This window comes from Penicillium canariense, assembly GCF_028826845.1.
Source record: "Penicillium canariense strain IBT 26290 chromosome Unknown utg000002l_segment0_segment0, whole genome shotgun sequence".
In the NCBI taxonomy this organism is placed as follows: Eukaryota; Fungi; Ascomycota; class Eurotiomycetes; order Eurotiales; family Aspergillaceae; genus Penicillium; species Penicillium canariense.
In genome coordinates, this window is record NW_026622729.1 from 2,076,158 (window position 1) to 2,092,980 (window position 16,823).

The 16,823-nt window shown below is 52.3% G+C and overlaps 6 protein-coding genes across 6 annotated transcripts; 3 read left to right on the top strand and 3 right to left on the bottom strand.

Annotated features, from left to right (window-relative positions):
• Positions 1-161: 161 nt before the first annotated feature.
• N7482_003956 (uncharacterized protein) lies at positions 162-2,042 on the top strand (the record flags this gene model as incomplete). Its single annotated transcript, XM_056686081.1, has 2 exons — positions 162-1,888; positions 1,973-2,042. 2 exons carry the CDS (start codon positions 162-164, stop codon positions 2,040-2,042), a joined length of 1,797 nt encoding a protein of 598 aa, XP_056544823.1.
• A 533-nt stretch (positions 2,043-2,575) lies between these two features.
• Positions 2,576-6,868, top strand: N7482_003957 (putative xanthine dehydrogenase HxA; the record flags this gene model as incomplete). Its single annotated transcript, XM_056686082.1, has 4 exons — positions 2,576-2,821; positions 2,893-3,096; positions 3,170-5,127; positions 5,185-6,868. 4 exons carry the CDS (start codon positions 2,576-2,578, stop codon positions 6,866-6,868), a joined length of 4,092 nt encoding a protein of 1,363 aa, XP_056544824.1.
• Positions 6,869-7,176: 308 nt separating this feature from the next.
• prm1 (pheromone-regulated protein PRM1) lies at positions 7,177-9,381 on the bottom strand (the record flags this gene model as incomplete). Its single annotated transcript, XM_056686083.1, has 1 exon — positions 7,177-9,381. The coding sequence occupies one exon, from the start codon at positions 9,379-9,381 to the stop codon at positions 7,177-7,179; it is 2,205 nt and encodes a 734-aa protein (XP_056544825.1).
• A 1,494-nt stretch (positions 9,382-10,875) lies between these two features.
• N7482_003959 (uncharacterized protein) lies at positions 10,876-11,286 on the bottom strand (the record flags this gene model as incomplete). Its single annotated transcript, XM_056686084.1, has 1 exon — positions 10,876-11,286. The coding sequence occupies one exon, from the start codon at positions 11,284-11,286 to the stop codon at positions 10,876-10,878; it is 411 nt and encodes a 136-aa protein (XP_056544826.1).
• Positions 11,287-11,307: 21 nt separating this feature from the next.
• N7482_003960 (uncharacterized protein) lies at positions 11,308-12,267 on the bottom strand (the record flags this gene model as incomplete). Its single annotated transcript, XM_056686085.1, has 1 exon — positions 11,308-12,267. The coding sequence occupies one exon, from the start codon at positions 12,265-12,267 to the stop codon at positions 11,308-11,310; it is 960 nt and encodes a 319-aa protein (XP_056544827.1).
• A 2,874-nt stretch (positions 12,268-15,141) lies between these two features.
• On the top strand, positions 15,142-16,733 carry N7482_003961 (uncharacterized protein; the record flags this gene model as incomplete). The annotated part of the gene is made up of 2 exons (XM_056686086.1): positions 15,142-15,738; positions 15,792-16,733. 2 exons carry the CDS (start codon positions 15,142-15,144, stop codon positions 16,731-16,733), a joined length of 1,539 nt encoding a protein of 512 aa, XP_056544828.1.
• Between the last annotated feature and the right edge of the window lie 90 nt (positions 16,734-16,823).

Here is a 16,823-nt window from a genome sequence, read left to right on the forward strand (position 1 = left end):
TTCGAACCCTGCCTCACCTCCCACCAAGACTGTAGCTGGACCGAATCGCCGAATCCGGTGTACTCTAGGCGACATCCCCAGGAGAACTGCATCGCGGCCGAGCTTGCGCCGTCTCCGTCCCGTGTTCACACTTCAATCGGCCCTTTTTGTGCGGTGTGAAGATGATTCCCCATCGAAGCACGGGGCTGTTGGCTATCATTGTCTTTGTTGCGCTCCTCCTGTTTATCTTTTCGTCCTCTCCCATCCCTGAGCCAACAGTGGAAGGAGAGGAGGGATCAGAGCCAGCTAAATATCATGTGCCTTTACCGAAACTCCCATCGCTGAGCAATTTCCACCTGCCGTCCTTCCGTCCTCCATCGCACGAGCCTCCAGTCGAGCAATCAAACAGCACGAGCGGCGAGTCGAAGTGGTTTACCACATGGGAATGGAAGAACCCGTTCTCGTCGGCCATTACCCTGGATGAGAGCCGCTCCGTCCTTCCTCCGCTGCAGGAACGCCGTCGAATCTACACCTATTATAATCCCGAATACAATCCCAAGAAGCACCATGGCAAGGACTTGAAGGATGACCACACTTCCGATGACCAACTCCTGTTCACCTGGCGACGAGCTTGGTTCGCGCAGGGGTTCCGGCCAGTGATCCTCACTCCAGGAGATGCTATGAAGAACCCACAGTATGAGGTGGTGCAGAAGTTGAACCTCGGCCCTGATCTGGAAAACGAGGTGTTCCGTTGGTTGGCCTGGGGCCACATGGGAACCGGTCTACTGGCTGACTTTGAGTGCTTTCCTATGGCGCGATACGACGACTATCTCCTGACGGCTCTCCGGCGGGGCATGACACCCGAGTTCATTACACGTTTTGACAATTTCAAGGGCGGGCTCTATTCGGCAGAAAAGCAAGTCATTGACAAGGCAATTCAAAGTGCCGTCGATAAGCTGGACGACAAATCTACCTCATTCTCGGACCTGGTTGATCCTGAATTGTTCAAGGTGGAGCAGCCGACTGCCCTGGCGTACTATAGGTCTTCCAACATTAACTCACACTACCCGGCTGTGCACGAAAAGATCAGCCAAAACCCCGCGGCTGGTCGACTACAGCTGGTGGAGCTGATCAATGCACACCTTCACAACACTTTTCAGAACGCTTTCCCGGCGGGCCTGGCAGTCCTGAAGCCCTTCCCTCAGTATACTACGGCTCTGGTGGAGCCTGCACTGCGCTTGGCTAAAGCCCTCATCCAGTGCCCGGAATCTCCAGTGCCGAACTCCTGCCCGCCCAACATTCCCGAATGCCGTCCCTGTGGCTCTGCAAAGTCCCCCATGCGGATTAGTCAACCCTCCAGCTTCAAAAACACTTCATTCCTATTCACTATCGGGACTCTGCCTCATCCATATACTCTTGTCAGCTTGCAAAGGAGCTCCGATGAGGTGACTACGCGCCAAATCCGCCGTGAGACTGAGCGTGATCCATGGCTTGCCGACGTGACAAAGGATCACCTTGGGGAGGACCTTGGCGCATCATCCCGGGGTGCAGTGTTTAAGCAGGTCGTTGCCGGTGAGCAGGCCGTTGCCAACTCGTTGTGGATGACTGTCGAGTCCCTCCCCGCAGAGGCCGGCCAAAGTCTTCCGGGAGATCTTTTGGATGAATTCGAGTGGCAATTCGGATTCAAAATCCCACGCAGTGGCGCCATCGATCCGAATACCGCAGGTGATAAGGAGAGCGTCCAGAACAAGAACCCCAGCCAGCAGGGCGTGGGCAAGGAGTACGAGCTGATCCAAAAGGCTCGCGAGATCATCAAGAGCAAAGACACCAACCAGATCAACATCAAGGATGTTGCTGAAGCCTGGAACCTGGCGGATGCTGAGGTGTGGCGATTCGTGAAAGCTTATCGGTGAGTTTCTATCCAGTCATTTCTCTACTCTCTACGCGGGAGTAGGTAGTCTATCAGTCTTTGCTAATGAAGTGAATGTGATAGGGCCCGAAGTGTCGTCGAGCGCAAGCAGTGGGAGGAGGAGGAGAAAGCTTTTGCTGGCTCCTCGGCATAAGCGCGAGAGCTGTTCCTTGCTATTTCCCCTTCTTGACTTCTTCTGGTATATGTATTTTTTTTGTTACCCCAGCATTTCCGGCGTAATTCAGGATTTGATAGAATGAATGCTGCCTTCACTACTCCTTACATGCTATGAAACTGTGTAACGCGCTGGTGTCCAGCCCTGGGGCCGCCTGTTAGTAATGCCGCGGACTCTGATAGGCATCCGCCCGGGGTGTGGCGATCCCCGCAGGATAATGCTGCGGTTCCACGGTGGAGTGGGGTGGGGTTGCGGGCGGGTTGGTCTATCTCGTCCGTAGTCGCCCGCGATCTGATCTCATCTCTGCTGGACTTTCCCCTCTTCACCTCGGGCCTGAATCGCACTCTGGTGACCTCCGTTGAAGTGTGTGTCTCGTGATAGCATTAGGAAGGTCTTTGCGATCTCCCCGAAATATACTAATAGCCCTTTGCCCAGCATGAACATTGAGAGTTGCTCGTGAACGCCGTCCACCTAGCGCGCCTTGCCGCTCCTCCTACACTACACACACTACAATGGCGTCCGCTAGCAGTACCGACTCAGACTCGGTAAGCGAGCTCGACAAGGAGATCGAGAAGGTGACTTCGCTCGCTCAACTCACCGAGAAGTGGGACGATACTATTCGCTTCTATCTCAACGGCACGAAAGTCGCCGTGGACACTGTCAACCCGGAAGTGACACTGTTAGAATACTTGAGAGGTGTTGGGTTGACGGGAACCAAGCTTGGGTGTGCTGAAGGAGGCTGTGGCGCTTGCACAGTGGTGGGTTTCCTCGCAGAGATGGCCTGAACGGGCATAGATAGCATTCCACTGACGCTCGCACAAATATGTAGGTGGTTTCACACCTCAATCAAACCACGAAGAAAGTCTACCATGCCTCCGTCAACGCTTGCATTGCCCCCCTCGCTTCGATCGATGGGAAACATGTCATCACAGTGGAAGGAATTGGCGATGTGAAGAAACCGCACGCGGTCCAGCAGCGGATCGCGGTGGGCAACGGCAGTCAATGTGGATTCTGCACGCCTGGAATTGTTATGGTGCGTCCTCGGAACTGATGGTGGATCTCCGGAGGACCAGAAAAATTGACTGGGAGCTAATCTTCTAAAATAGAGTCTATATGCATTATTACGCAACGAATCGACTCCTTCGGAACACGCGATAGAGGAGGCGTTCGATGGCAACCTGTGTCGCTGTACGGGATACCGACCCATTCTCGATGCCGCCCAGAGCTTTAACTCCCGCAATAACTGTGGCATGTCTAAAGCCAAGGGTGGATCTGGCTGCTGCATGGAAAAGAACGGTGGTGGTGGCTGTTGCAAGGAGTCCTCTCCAACCACCGAGGAGAATGAGGCTGTAGAGCCCAAATTTCCAGCGCCTGAATTCAAGAAGTACAGCCCCGACACAGAGCTAATTTTCCCCGCCGCCCTAAGAAAACATGAATTCCAGCCTCTGGTTTTTGGCAACAAGAGGAAGAAGTGGTACCGGCCTGTGACTGTGGAACAACTGCTGCAGATCAAGCATATCCACCCCGAGGCGAAGCTAATCGGCGGAAGCACGGAGACTCAAATCGAGATCAAATTTAAGGCAATGCGCTATTCCGCCTCCGTCTACGTGGGCGATATCCCTGAGCTGCGGCAATTCAGTTTCCATGATGACTACCTGGAGATTGGCGCCAACGTATCATTGACAGATTTGGAGCATATCTGCGACCAAGCAGTAGAGCGCTATGGACCAACTCGCAGCCAGCCCTTCAAGGCAATCAAGAAACAGCTTCTTTACTTTGCTGGACGACAGATCCGAAATGTCGCGTCGCCTGCTGGTAACCTAGCTACCGCCTCTCCAATTTCCGACCTGAACCCGGTCTTTGTGGCGACAAACACCATCCTCATCGCCAAGTCTCTGGAAGGAGATAAGGAGATCCCCATGACCGAATTCTTCCAGGGATACCGCAAAACAGCATTGGCCCCAGATGCAATCATTGCCAGCCTCCGGATCCCCGTTGCACAGGAGAAGGGCGAGCATATGCGCGCTTATAAGCAGGCTAAGCGGAAGGATGATGATATTGCCATTGTCAACGCTGCGCTTCGCGTGTCGCTGTCCGACACCAACGACGTTACCAGCTGCAACCTCGTATTTGGTGGTATGGCGCCTATGACCGTTTCTGCGAAGAACGCCCAGGACTTTCTGATCGGCAAAAAGTTCACCAACCCCGACACGCTGGAGGGAGTGATGGCTGCATTGGAGAAGGACTTCAGCCTGCCGTTTGGTGTTCCCGGTGGCATGGCAACTTATCGAAAGTCTTTGGCAATGGGCTTCTTCTACCGATTTTATCACGATGCTCTCTCAGGAATCGAGGTCAAGGCAGCAGACCTAGATCCAGATGTTGTCGATGAGATTGAACGATCCATCTCATCCGGAGCGAAGGACCACGAGGCCTCTGTTGCTTATCAGCAGAAGATTCTGGGCAAGGCTACCCCACATGTTGCCGCCCTCAAACAAGCCACTGGCCAGGCTCAGTATACTGATGATATTCCCGTGCAACAGAATGAGCTGTTTGCTTGCATGGTTCTTTCAACCAAGGCGCATGCTAAGATTCTGAGTGTTGATGCCTCGGCAGCACTGGAAATACCTGGAGTTGTTGATTACGTGGACCACAAAGATCTACCTAACCCGGAGGCCAACCGGTGGGGAGCACCCGTCTCCGATGAGCTTTTTTTCGCCGTGGACGAGGTGAACACCGCTGGCCAGCCCATTGGCGTCATTGTAGCGCAAAGTGCCAAGATTGCCGAGGAAGGCATGAGAGCTGTCAAGGTTGAATATGAGGACCTACCTGTCATTTTGAGCATGGAAGAGGCCATTGAGGCAGAGTCCTATTTCGGTCACTATCGCTTCATCAAGAATGGCGACGTTGATGCGGGCTTCAAGCAGGCTGACCACATCTTCACCGGTGTTTCTCGCATGGGTGGCCAAGAACACTTTTACCTGGAGACTCAAGCCTGTGTTGCCATTCCTAAGCCTGAAGACGGGGAGATGGAGATCTGGAGTGGCACGCAAAACCCGACCGAAACGTAAGTTCTATTCGAAATTATTTGGCATCTTTCGAATTTCGCTAACAAATTGTTCAGCCAAACCTACATTGCGCAAGTATGTGGGGTTGCCGCGAACAAGGTTGTCTCTCGTGTCAAGAGACTTGGTGGTGGCTTCGGTGGCAAGGAAACGCGCTCAATCCAGCTGGCTGGAATCTGCGCGACTGCTGCGAAGAAGCTCAACCGACCAGTTCGATGCATGCTCAATCGCGACGAGGATATCCTGACATCTGGTCAGCGCCACCCGTTTATGTGCCGGTGGAAAGTTGGCGTTACCAAGGAAGGGAAAATCCTTGCTCTCGATGCCGATGTCTTTGCCAACGGTGGCCATACCCAAGACTTGTCTGGCGCAGTGGTCGAGCGAAGCTTGTCTCACATTGATGGTGTCTATAAGATCCCTAATATCCATGTGCGTGGCCGGATTTGCAAGACAAACACTGTATCCAACACTGCATTCCGCGGCTTTGGTGGACCGCAGGGTCTGTTCTTCGCCGAGTGCTATATCTCCGAGGTTGCGGATCATCTCAACATCTCGCCTGAACATATGCGGGCCATTAACATGTACAAGCCTGGCGAAACCACACATTTCAACCAGGAACTCAAGGATTGGTATGTGCCGCTGATGTACAATCAGGTCATGGAGGAGAGCAATTATGCGGAACGCCGCAAGGCTGTTGAGCTGTATAACAAGGAGCATAAATGGTCCAAGCGCGGTTTGGCTATCGTGCCAACAAAGTTCGGTATCTCTTTCACGGCTCTGTTCCTGAATCAGGCCGGTGCATTAGTGCACATCTATCACGATGGTAGTGTCCTCGTCGCGCACGGCGGTGTTGAAATGGGCCAAGGTCTCCATACAAAGATGATCATGATCGCCGCCGAGGCTCTTCAGGTGCCGCAAGAGAACGTTTTCATTGCCGAGACCGCCACCAACACCGTGGCAAATACTTCCTCGACGGCAGCGTCGGCCAGTTCTGATCTGAATGGCTACGCCATTTTCAATGCCTGCGAGCAGCTCAACGAGCGACTCCGTCCATTCCGTGAGAAGATGCCCAACGCGACTATGAAGGAGCTTGCGCACACGGCGTACTTCGCTCGTGTCAACCTATCGGCGCAGGGTTACTACCGCACTCCCGATATCGGCTACGTGTGGGGTGAGAATTCGGGTCAAATGTTCTTCTACTTCACGCAGGGTGTCACCGCTTCTGAGGTCCAGATCGACACCTTGACGGGTGACTGGACTCCTCTTCGCACTGATATCAAGATGGACGTTGGCCGTACAATCAACCCTTCCATTGACTATGGTCAGATCGAAGGTGCCTACGTCCAGGGCCAGGGCCTCTTCACCACTGAAGAGAGTCTGTGGCACCGCGCCTCGGGCCAGATCTTCACCCGTGGGCCTGGTAACTACAAGATTCCCGGCTTCCGCGATATCCCTCAGGTCTTCAATGTTAGTCTGCTCAAGGACGTCGAGTGGGAGAATTTGCGAACTATCCAGCGTTCCCGCGGTGTCGGTGAGCCGCCCCTGTTCATGGGTAGCGCTGTGTTTTTCGCTATCCGTGATGCACTGAAGGCTGCACGGAAACAGTGGGGTGTTGAGGAGGTGCTGAGCTTGGTCAGCCCTGCTACACCTGAGCGTATCCGCATCAGCTGCGCTGATCCGATCGTTGAGCGGGCGCGGGTTCATCCCAAGGAAGGCGAGAAGAGCTTCTTTGTTGCTATTTAGTGGAAGGGTTATGTTATATACGACTCACGGCATGTACGACAACCACCTCATTAGGGCTTTCTTTGATCAGATTGTATGAATCATCCGCACTCATTGAGTTTTATACTACAAGGAAGTCTCGTGCTGTGGCTTTCTGTTATCGTATAGAGCATGTACGGCTTGTTCTGGCTTTTGGTGAGTGTAGGTTTTCAAGAAATGCAGTTGATTTATTCCTAGAAGTAAACTTTCGTAGATCCAAGCCGCTAGCACCTTGACATGCACCAGATAATACAGATGAACAAAAGAAAGCCAGGCGCCAGCTTAATGCTTCAAACTCTCTTCACATCATACTCCACATAATTACTTTTCCTCATTGCTGGCGCTGTATCAACCTGCAGGGCAGCCTCATAGTTCCTCTGGCCCGCAAAGCCAAGCTTTTCGTCGCTGAATGATGGCTCAGTCCTCGCCTGTGCGGAGCTCGCCATAGGTGTCTCATACTGCGGTACAGCCTGGATGGACCCAAGCTCATTCTTTGGCAAAACAGTCAGGGGCACATCCGAGAACTCTCTCGAGTCCGGCGCGGGCCCGGGATTGTTCGACACAGGGTCCATGACATGGCCACCCCCATCGCCCCGATTTCGGTCATGGCCCCACCAGAGAACCATAGCACGGGCGATACCAACCAAGGCGATAAGAACCCACAGCAAGAGGATAGCTATTGCGATGAGGGTCTCTGTGCGCAGGCCATCTTTGAGCTTGTTGATGACTTGTTGGACCACCTCCGTGATCTTGTTGGATGTGCTGTCGCCTGCATCAGCGAGAAAGCTATCGGAAGGGTTAGTATCGTTTGAGATACTATCTTGTGCACCCCGGGAGAAGGTGTCGTTTGGCAGGGTAGGGAATTCAATGTGGGCGTTGTCTGAGACCCATGTGAGCCCTTTTTGTACGCTGTCAATCTTCAGGCCGACAAGACAATCAAAGAGCTCCTGAATGGGCTTGTAGAGAATAGTGCCGCCGAAAGTTTCATTCAAGACGCCTTCTGTTTTGTCGACGAACGTGTTGAGTGTGTCATTAACAGCGCGCGTGCTAGTGTTCACCCAGCCGAAGATGTTCTTGTTGAGATCAGCGTCCATATCGAAGATCACTTTGTTCGCGTCGGTTGCCCATTGCGCGGAGGCGTTTTGTAATGAGCCAACTACTTTGTCGGCGTAAGCCCCAACCTCAGTGCTCAGCTCCGGAACAGCCTTCTCGATGCTCTTGAGTAGAATGTACTGGCATAGGCAGGAGAGGAGGGCCGCGATGGCAATGGCGAGAACAAAGAGTGCCGGGAAGGAAGTTGCATACGCAATTGCCCAACGTACTAGGATCTGTCGACGGCTGTTGCTAAAGCGGCTTGCGGCCTTGATTCCCGCCGCTGCGGTGTATGGCCGAGAGACAATATAGACGACGTCCATCGGGTCGTGGGCCTCCTTACGCACCAGCTGGGCGCGTTCCTTCATTTGGCGCCATCGTCGGATCTCTTGCCAAGCGACAGGAATACAGGCCAGGACAGCTGCAACCAAGATGACTACGATAAAGATCTTCCGTGCCGTCACAGCGATGTCGGTCACTCCTTTGAAGAAGCTGTTGATGCCGTCATTGTCGTTGCAGAATGTCAGCTGCGTCTTTGCTGGAACAGGCAAAGCAGAGCGGTCGAACGTGTAAGTTCCCAGCGAGTTGTTCACCAGTTTCTTGACTTCCTCAAACGGCAATCTGATAATGTTCTCGGTAAAATTCTGAACTTCGGTAAATGACGGGAGATTATCGTTCAGCTTGTCAAGGGTTGTGTTGATTGAGGACGGGAGTGAGATATCGTCCAGTGCGCTGAGCGAATCGTTCAGGCTCAGGGTTGGGAGAGAAGCGCCTAGACCGCTAGCCGCTGTGTTGACGAGATCGGCAAAATCATTAAGTGCATGCTCAAATGTGCTCACAGTGTTCTGAATGTCCTTGGCAGCTGACTTGATGGTGCTGTTCAAGAAGCCGGCCACGTCCTCGATCAGCGCTGTAGCAACATGGACGCTGCCTCGCACAGCCATCGTGATGAGACAGAGATAAGTCTGATACATGATCTTGATGATAAAGAGAATGATTTCCTCCACACCCGTGATAGTAAGCAGAAGCATAGACTTCAACCCGCGGACGGCATTCTCAATACCCGACGCTGCGAGCTCATTGACTCCCGAGGACAGATAGTGCGGCATCGAAGCCATGGCACTGCCCATGGACTCCACGGAGGTACAGGCAGAAAGTGCCTCACGCTTTGCAGTAGCCATGTCGCTCCGAACATCTCCAATGGCAATCAGGACTCTGACAAGCACCAGAATCAACAGAACTGTCCAGCGATTGATCCATACTTGTGATAGCCGAGCACGCAGGCCAAGGTACGGTGTGAGGCCGTCCGGATGCAATGGGATAATTCGCCCGTTGGAAGGATCCTGAGCTCCGTATGGCGGGAGCAAAGGAAATGCCGGTCGCCCGGACCGTGAGAAGATCATTGTGTAGTTGCGGAATGGGGAAAGTTTCAACGTCCAGCGAGAAACAGGAACCGGCGATTAGTGTCAATCCCACCGTGTAGGATAACGTAGGAGAGGAAGGGGGTATTTGGCAGATGTAGATATAGCAAGAGAGCGCGCGTGTAGGGTCTATTACAGGACCATGGTGTATAGAGGGGGCAGTAGGCAGTGCGCGGATGTCAACAGAGGGAGGTAGCCTAGCAGGCGAACAATAAGAGTCAAGGTAACCACCGAAAAAGTGATGAATGGAAGATCAAATATACTCCCAGGCAGACGCCTGAATGCTCAAGTCCGGCATTGTAGCGCCAACCACGCCTACAAGAAGCCTGATCTTTTTATAAAGAGCCCCGCCTGAAGCAGTTAGCGACCCCGGTGACGTTGAAACAGCCACTCAGAGTGAGCCAGGGTCCATGTCAAAACAAAGAAGGCATAAAAATAAAGCCTGCCGACAAGTGATCGTAGCTGTGGGTTGTTTCATGCTGCAGCAAAGCGCGTAAGTGGCTCGTATGGTTGCGAACAGCGCGGGAGCAGTCAAATATAGCCCCAGTCAAGCCAGTGGGCGCTTAGCGCCCGCTGACCGTGAGCCAATCGCCTGACGATCAGGATGTGCAACTCGAACGCGAGAGTCTTCACAGAATGCGCTAGTGTTTCTGACATTGTTTGCCCAGCCTTGCTAGCAAGTCTTTGTTTGGGAGTCGCTCCCGAAAGGCCCTCTTTGTTCCTGTGTCGCTTAATGTGGTGTCTCGGTGCGGTCCCGCATAACCCGAGATCCAAACAATGAACGTGGGCCTCTGGACTTTTTCTGAGTAAAGAATTTTCGATGCTTCCCCAGAACATCATCATAAATTTCAACACCCATAAGCACTTTGAAACTAAACAGATATAGAGGGTAGTAGCTACTCCCTACAAAACCTCCAACAGTAGCTGCAGACGGCAGGTGCTGTTGTTAGCGCCTCAGGCAGGAACATCGCCAGTACATATTCAGAAGGCGGTATGTGACGGGGTTAAGATCGCCGCCAGAGCTCACGTGCGCGTGTCTACCCTAAATGCGTCGCAGCAACAGCGACCTACAAACTTGGTCGTCTCTTTATGCTTAAATTATCTACCGTGCTATTTTACGCTGTATAGCAAGGAGAAAGGAAAAATCAATCGATAGGATAAAAGGGTAAGTGGATATGGATGGAATGATCTAGGGTATTAGTAAGACTTTGGCGCAGGTCTTCCTCTTCCCCTTCCTCGATACCCTCCGCGAGGCCGGCTGGGGTTTGGTTCCAGTTCAACCAGCTTTCGATCTTCCTCTGATTCAACATGCCGGGCACCTCGATATAATTCACACAGATCTAGTGAGTCGTGGGGAGGGTGTGGTATCGCGGACGGATCAGCCACGCATGCGTAAAGTAGAACATTGCCCATAATCGATGCAATGGCCCCTGCGTTTTCCGCTCCAAGCCCGGTGTGATCGAGTGTTATCACCCGCTACAGTGTATGAGACTGTGATCCGTCCTGCGGTCTCATCTCTTGTTGTAGGATGCGCATGGGCCAACACTCCTTCTCTGTGACATCCGGGTGCGGGGTGGGTGTGACACAGAGTGCATCTAAGTCAATTCCCAATTCAGATGCCGCATGCTCGATTCTTCCAAGATAACAGGTATTCTCGCAGCGTTCTGCTTCGAGCCATAGCCATACATCGGGGGTGGGATTCAGCTCATCGAACAGAACCTGGTAGTCTGCATGCATACAAGCACGTGCAATCTGTGGCTTCATTGAGGGCCGGCGACGTGCGAGTTCCGCGTACGTTTCTTTCTCCGCGTGCTGTGGATGCCAAACCAAGACGGGCAAATGACAGTCTAGGGTCGTATCGTGCAGCCAGGTCAGGTCATTATTCATGACGCTGCGGGCGTTGATTGCTTAGTGGATAGCAACGGGACCGTTATCGGGCTGCATCTGCATCGACCACCACTTGCTAAAGAGCGGGTAATGATAGATCCCTCTAATCACATAGGGGAGTTCATACGAAAGCAGTTTCGGGCGTCGAAGGCGTGTATAGCGGTCGATGTTGCCCGACCATGCGGCCATCAGAATCAGGAGATCCTTATCCACCGTAGGCAAGTCGCGCGGGAGAGGATTATACAAGAGCCGTACGGTTTCGGGGTCAACAGGCCGTGCACCAGGCCTGACTCCCTCAACATCCATACACCAATCCTCGGTAATATCGAAGATAGGCTGCTCGTGAGGATTGTAAATCGGCCCTCCCACAAACAGCGTCTTATCTAGCATCGAGCGGACGCATGCGTCCCCGTTGAGATACGCACCAGGGATCGGGGCTTCCCGTAAACAACGTAGGTAGTCATCCATATAGGCATATCGGATCGGTTCACGGACGATGGCCTCGAAAATAGCCCCCCCGGACGTAGCGTTATCGCGTGCTTCCTCGGCGATGGCGACATCTGGAAGAAGACCTAGTTCATGATACAAGGTTGTATGACCCCCTGCAGCGCATGCGCGACCGACTTGGTACCGTAGCAATTTGTTATCGGGGTATTTCTCAAGGAGGCGCCGCAGAGTTTGCTCGCCAGGCACCTCGGGGTGCCAGAAGCAGTATGGAAAGTCTCCTGGCCCGTTCATCTCCGGTATCCGGTTGCTCATGATGGCCCGCGCATTGAGCGCCCGCCTAATCTCCGGGAACTCCAGGTTGCCGTACAACTCTTGGGCGAAGCCTTCATGGTGCCGGATCCCTCGTACCACACACAGGCGGGCCAAAGCTCCCATGACAGCCGGGACTCTTTCGCCTCGGATGGCTGCTGGATTATCTCCGGAATTGTCAACGCCCCACGGACGGGGCATGTTGTTTTTGTTTTCCGAAGCCATTTCCGGTTGGTGGTGACGGTTAGACGAGGGGTGGCAGGGGAAATGAGTTAAATCTCATTCAGCGCTGCCCAGTCCTGGGGACAGTCCTCCGCCGGGAGCTTGAGAGTAGCTTGGCAGTAGCTTGGCAATAATTTCGGTCATATTGTGGGGCGCAGTCTAGTCGGAAAGGAGGAAATGAAGGATTCCCTCGCTCGGCATCGTTTCCACATTTCTCGGAGGATGGATAGGACAGATGATACCTAAAAGCCGCAGCCACTTAGACTGGTTCTAGGGCTCTTACCGGTGTCGGACTCGTGTAGTGGTGCTTTGGCTTACAGTAAGAATAAAACGTCATATCCCGAAGAGCGTTGCCTTGGAATATACTCCCGCCTCATGTGAATGAGTGCTCAGCTCCAATCTCTTCCTGCCTGCACTCGAACGATACACGCCGGGTGGCACCTGGTCATCTTTGCGATACCATGCCGTCAGTTTTCCCTCTTCGTCCTGCCAATCCTCCCCCATCGCTCCCTCCAGGATGGAAACAAAAATTGGATAGTCACTTTCAGCGTGTCTATTATATAAAGGAGGATTCCAAGGCTGTACAGTGGGAATATCCCGCGGTTGTCCCTGCAGAAGACAAGTCAACGCATTGTGAGTCATTCTCCACACCGGCATCCCGTTGCCTTTTCTGTCTCATGGCCGGGAAGCAGTCCTGACTGAGCAGTATTACAGACACCGAAAGCCTTGAGTGCCGACAAGAGGGACACAGCATGGACGCTCCATCCGATAGCGATATCGATGAACTTGACAGTATTATCTAAGTCTTTGCATGAGGCAGGCTGGACGGTGAATTGTTTTAATAGTAACAGGACTGTCCTGTATAGCTATGGAAATACAAAGGTGTCAGAGCAATAAATGACAGTATAGACTAAGAATGTTGCTTTTAGTGCATTTTTAGTCTAGTGGTTATTTTGCCTAAGATTTGGCCCTATTTTGTCTTGACATTCGGTATATATGACGAGTCTGTGGTCAGTGACTAGGCCGCAACGGCAATAGCTTTTGAATTGTGGTTTCAATGACAACCGTGGACCTTGGCGGCAATTTTAGATCCCAAGTCATAGTTCAAGGTTGACGAGAGACTGAGATGTGATACTCATGTCTCATCTGGACTGTTGTGTCCATTGACGTTAGCCTGTGTCAACTCATGGCATGGCCCAACATACGTAGGATAAGGGTAACTTGACAGGCGGATTCTAGACCTCATAGCGTGATCAGTTCCTCAAATGATTTGCATTTCTTTAGGTCTCAACCTCTAGTCGTTATGTCCATGGTTATCACGTCAAGGCCGTGAAGCTTTGAAAGCAGCTCGATGAGAATCCCTAGTGCGTCCCGTCGCTTTCCTCATGCTTTGTCGTCGAGTGGCCGATCGGACGGATAGGTCTGCACACTGGACACGTATAAAATATAAACTATATAGCTGCAACGCCCCGATCATTTTCATACGACTCGTCATTTGCCACGTAGTCGTCGATGATTCATCGCCGTGATAATTCCCATTCATAGTTAGAGATAACATTCACTCGAAGTAATGCATACCTGGCTAAGCGTCGTCAATCTTGCCCTGTTGTTACCGCCTTGCTGTGGGGTGGAAGCTTCAGTATCAGCCGTCACTACCCTGAAGGCACCAGCTTCAACCTTGTTTTGACCTAGACTTCGACTTCTGTATTCGGCCTCATGGTTTCTTCTCGCAATTTCCCTTGTCGTCCCGCACCACCCCTGATCCCTTGATCTCGCACCCTCCAGTCTCCATCAGCCCACCACCGTTCTTCATCGATGTTATGAGAAGCATTCTGATATCTCAGTTCGCATCGTCTTGCTCCATGAACTTCACGGGACCATTCTGGTCTTTGTCCGCACCTTGCCGTCATTTCCCGCCATCTTCTGCCACCTTTCTTTGCTTGAACACAACGCGTCTTCCACCCAGTCAACACCCCACTGAGCCCCGCGGTTCACAATACCCTTGCAAACATACCTCTGGTAAGCTAAAGGAAGACAAAAGATTCAGATAACCAGGGTTACCATGCTGACGGAACATCTCCCCAAGTCGCGACAAAGTTGATTTTGAGCGTCGCTCCTGGATCCTCCCGGTGTACCAGTGCAGTAGGTGCAAACAACCTTTTTGAGTATCAGCGTATTGAAGGTGTCTCAAAGGAAAGGAGTTGAAGCTGATACATCCTTATAGCAGCTTGGTTTGATACCTGCGGTGCTCGTGCTTCCAGAGCACCCACAGCCCACTACCCTGTTGAGAGCATCTCCAGTTTCGTGAGTTGTGATTATTAAAAGACGATTTCCAGTTTATCTGAATCTATCGCAGGCCAACCTGCTGTACCCGTCTCTGCTGAACCAAGAAGGGCCATCAGGCCGCTGAATAGACCGCAATCAGACAGCTGAATATTCACAATCCCGTGAGTGCAAGGATATCTGATAGCGAAGGGCTCGCAAGGTCACATTTTTAGTTTCGGGAGTCTTTTGATACTCTGGTGTTGTCTCCACTTGTTTGGTCTCGAGGCTCACCAGCCACCAAGAACAGAAAATCCCGGCGAGGAATTAGCATCTGGCCAATTACTCTGATTGGCATTACAATATCGAACAAAGTGCCCCTCGCTAACATCACCAGCCTTCTGGCTGTGCCGCGACTTCTGCAGTGATTCCTCCCGGTTAACTCAGTGGCTAGTCACGAGCAATAGATAATTTAAGTAAGTACCGGAATAAAAGCGCACGGAAAAACACTCCAGCGGAGTAGAAATTGCTATTCGTTTTGATAAACCGGGATGAGGGTACCGCAAGCTAATATGATTTCTGGCGCAGGTCAAGTACCTCCCAACCCTGCCAACTATGGGAGGCCAAGAGAGTCGAGTGGAAGATGGGGCGAGTCAGCTGGTAAGCCAGTATGCGCTGATCCTGGACTCTAACAAAGGGCTCCATTATTTTGCTGGAGATGATAAGGTCGACTGTGAGTCCGCGGAGAACCCATTGGATCTGCAGGTCCTCCAGTGGCGGGAAACATCTCCAACCCTGGTTTTGAGAATTGGTCCACCAACATCTAAGGTGGAATTTGAGGACAATCTTGACTGGTCAACCGATACATTGCACTTCCACTTCAAACTATCGGCTGATTATGCAGGAGGCCGCGTTGAGCTCCTCCACAGGATCAGACATCTAATAGATGGGACATACCCCTTTGGCATCAACGCCACGCACATTGGGAAGGAGGTGATTGAGAAGTTCCTATTGGGTGTGAAGAAATCTCGCCAGAAGTACCGCCAGTGGAGCCCTTACGTGAACTCCTATGGCTGCAGGGTAAGCTGGCTGCGGCGGTCCGAGAATGCCACCAACATCTTTTTCAAGTTCATTGCGGACAATGGCGAGTCAGCCATTCTTATGGTGGACGAGAAAGCCGAAGAGTACCGTGCTGCAGTGCAAGACCACCCTGTAAGTGGAAGGCCCGCTAACATCTTGGAAGAGTTGAAGCTAACCTTTCATAGCGAAAGTTTATGGAAATAATGACTTTGCCTGTCCGAGTTTGGACGTGTATTCAGTACCTGTGCCAGAATTACCAGAAGACCAAGCAAGAGCGGCAAACTGAAATTGACGCAATCCTTGCTGAAGCTCTGCGTGATACAGCTCAGCATTCCACCGAGGATTCGTCATGTGGGATTTCTGGAGAGCTTAAGAGGCTCATCGAAGACGCGGTCCAGCAGGCCACGAAGAGGGCTGACGACGGGGGAAATGACGGAGGGCCACCCTTTGAACTGAGTAAAGGCGGCTCGAAAGGCGTGGAGCAGACAGACCTGAACACTCAGAGCCCGGAGAAGATCGTCCACTCTGGAAGCACCCCGGTGAAGACCCCCAGTGGAGGAGAAAATACAGAAGAGGAGAGCGCAAACACGCCTCTCGAGCAGAAGAGTCAGACAAAGGGGGATTTGATAGCGGACCAGGAGAAGCTGGAGAGGGAGAGAAAGCGTAGAGCGGCAAAGAAACAACGACAAAGGCTGACGCGGAAAGCCCGCCAGGCAGAGAGTGCAACGACAGCGCACGCAGATGAACAACCGCAAGAGGAGGGACAAGATAAAGAACAGTCAAGGAATGCAGTCAGTGGTGCGACTGGTCAAGATGGCATTGCCTTGACGAATTTCAACATCCTGCAGCCCCCATCATCTCCTACTTCCTCGTTCTTCACTGCCCCGATCTCTCCATCGCCACTGTCTCCATCTATGCATTCTACAACCTCTCTCGACTTCCACACTCCTCTTATCATCCATCACAATTCTTTGACGGCCCTGGAGCCGTCGAGCTCACCTGAGTTGAGCAGCTGCTCCGCTGGGCAGATTGACGAGAAGGGCATTCCAGGTAAGAGACTATTAATTTCCATATATCCCAGATTTGCTGCTGCCTTCAGAATGGCTTGGGAAAACGAGCTAATATGAATATTTAGATGCCGAAGACACCAGAGTCGAAGCGAGAGACTCTGAGGTAGCATCTTCCGGGAAATCTGCAGAGCCCAGTCAACCAGGCGA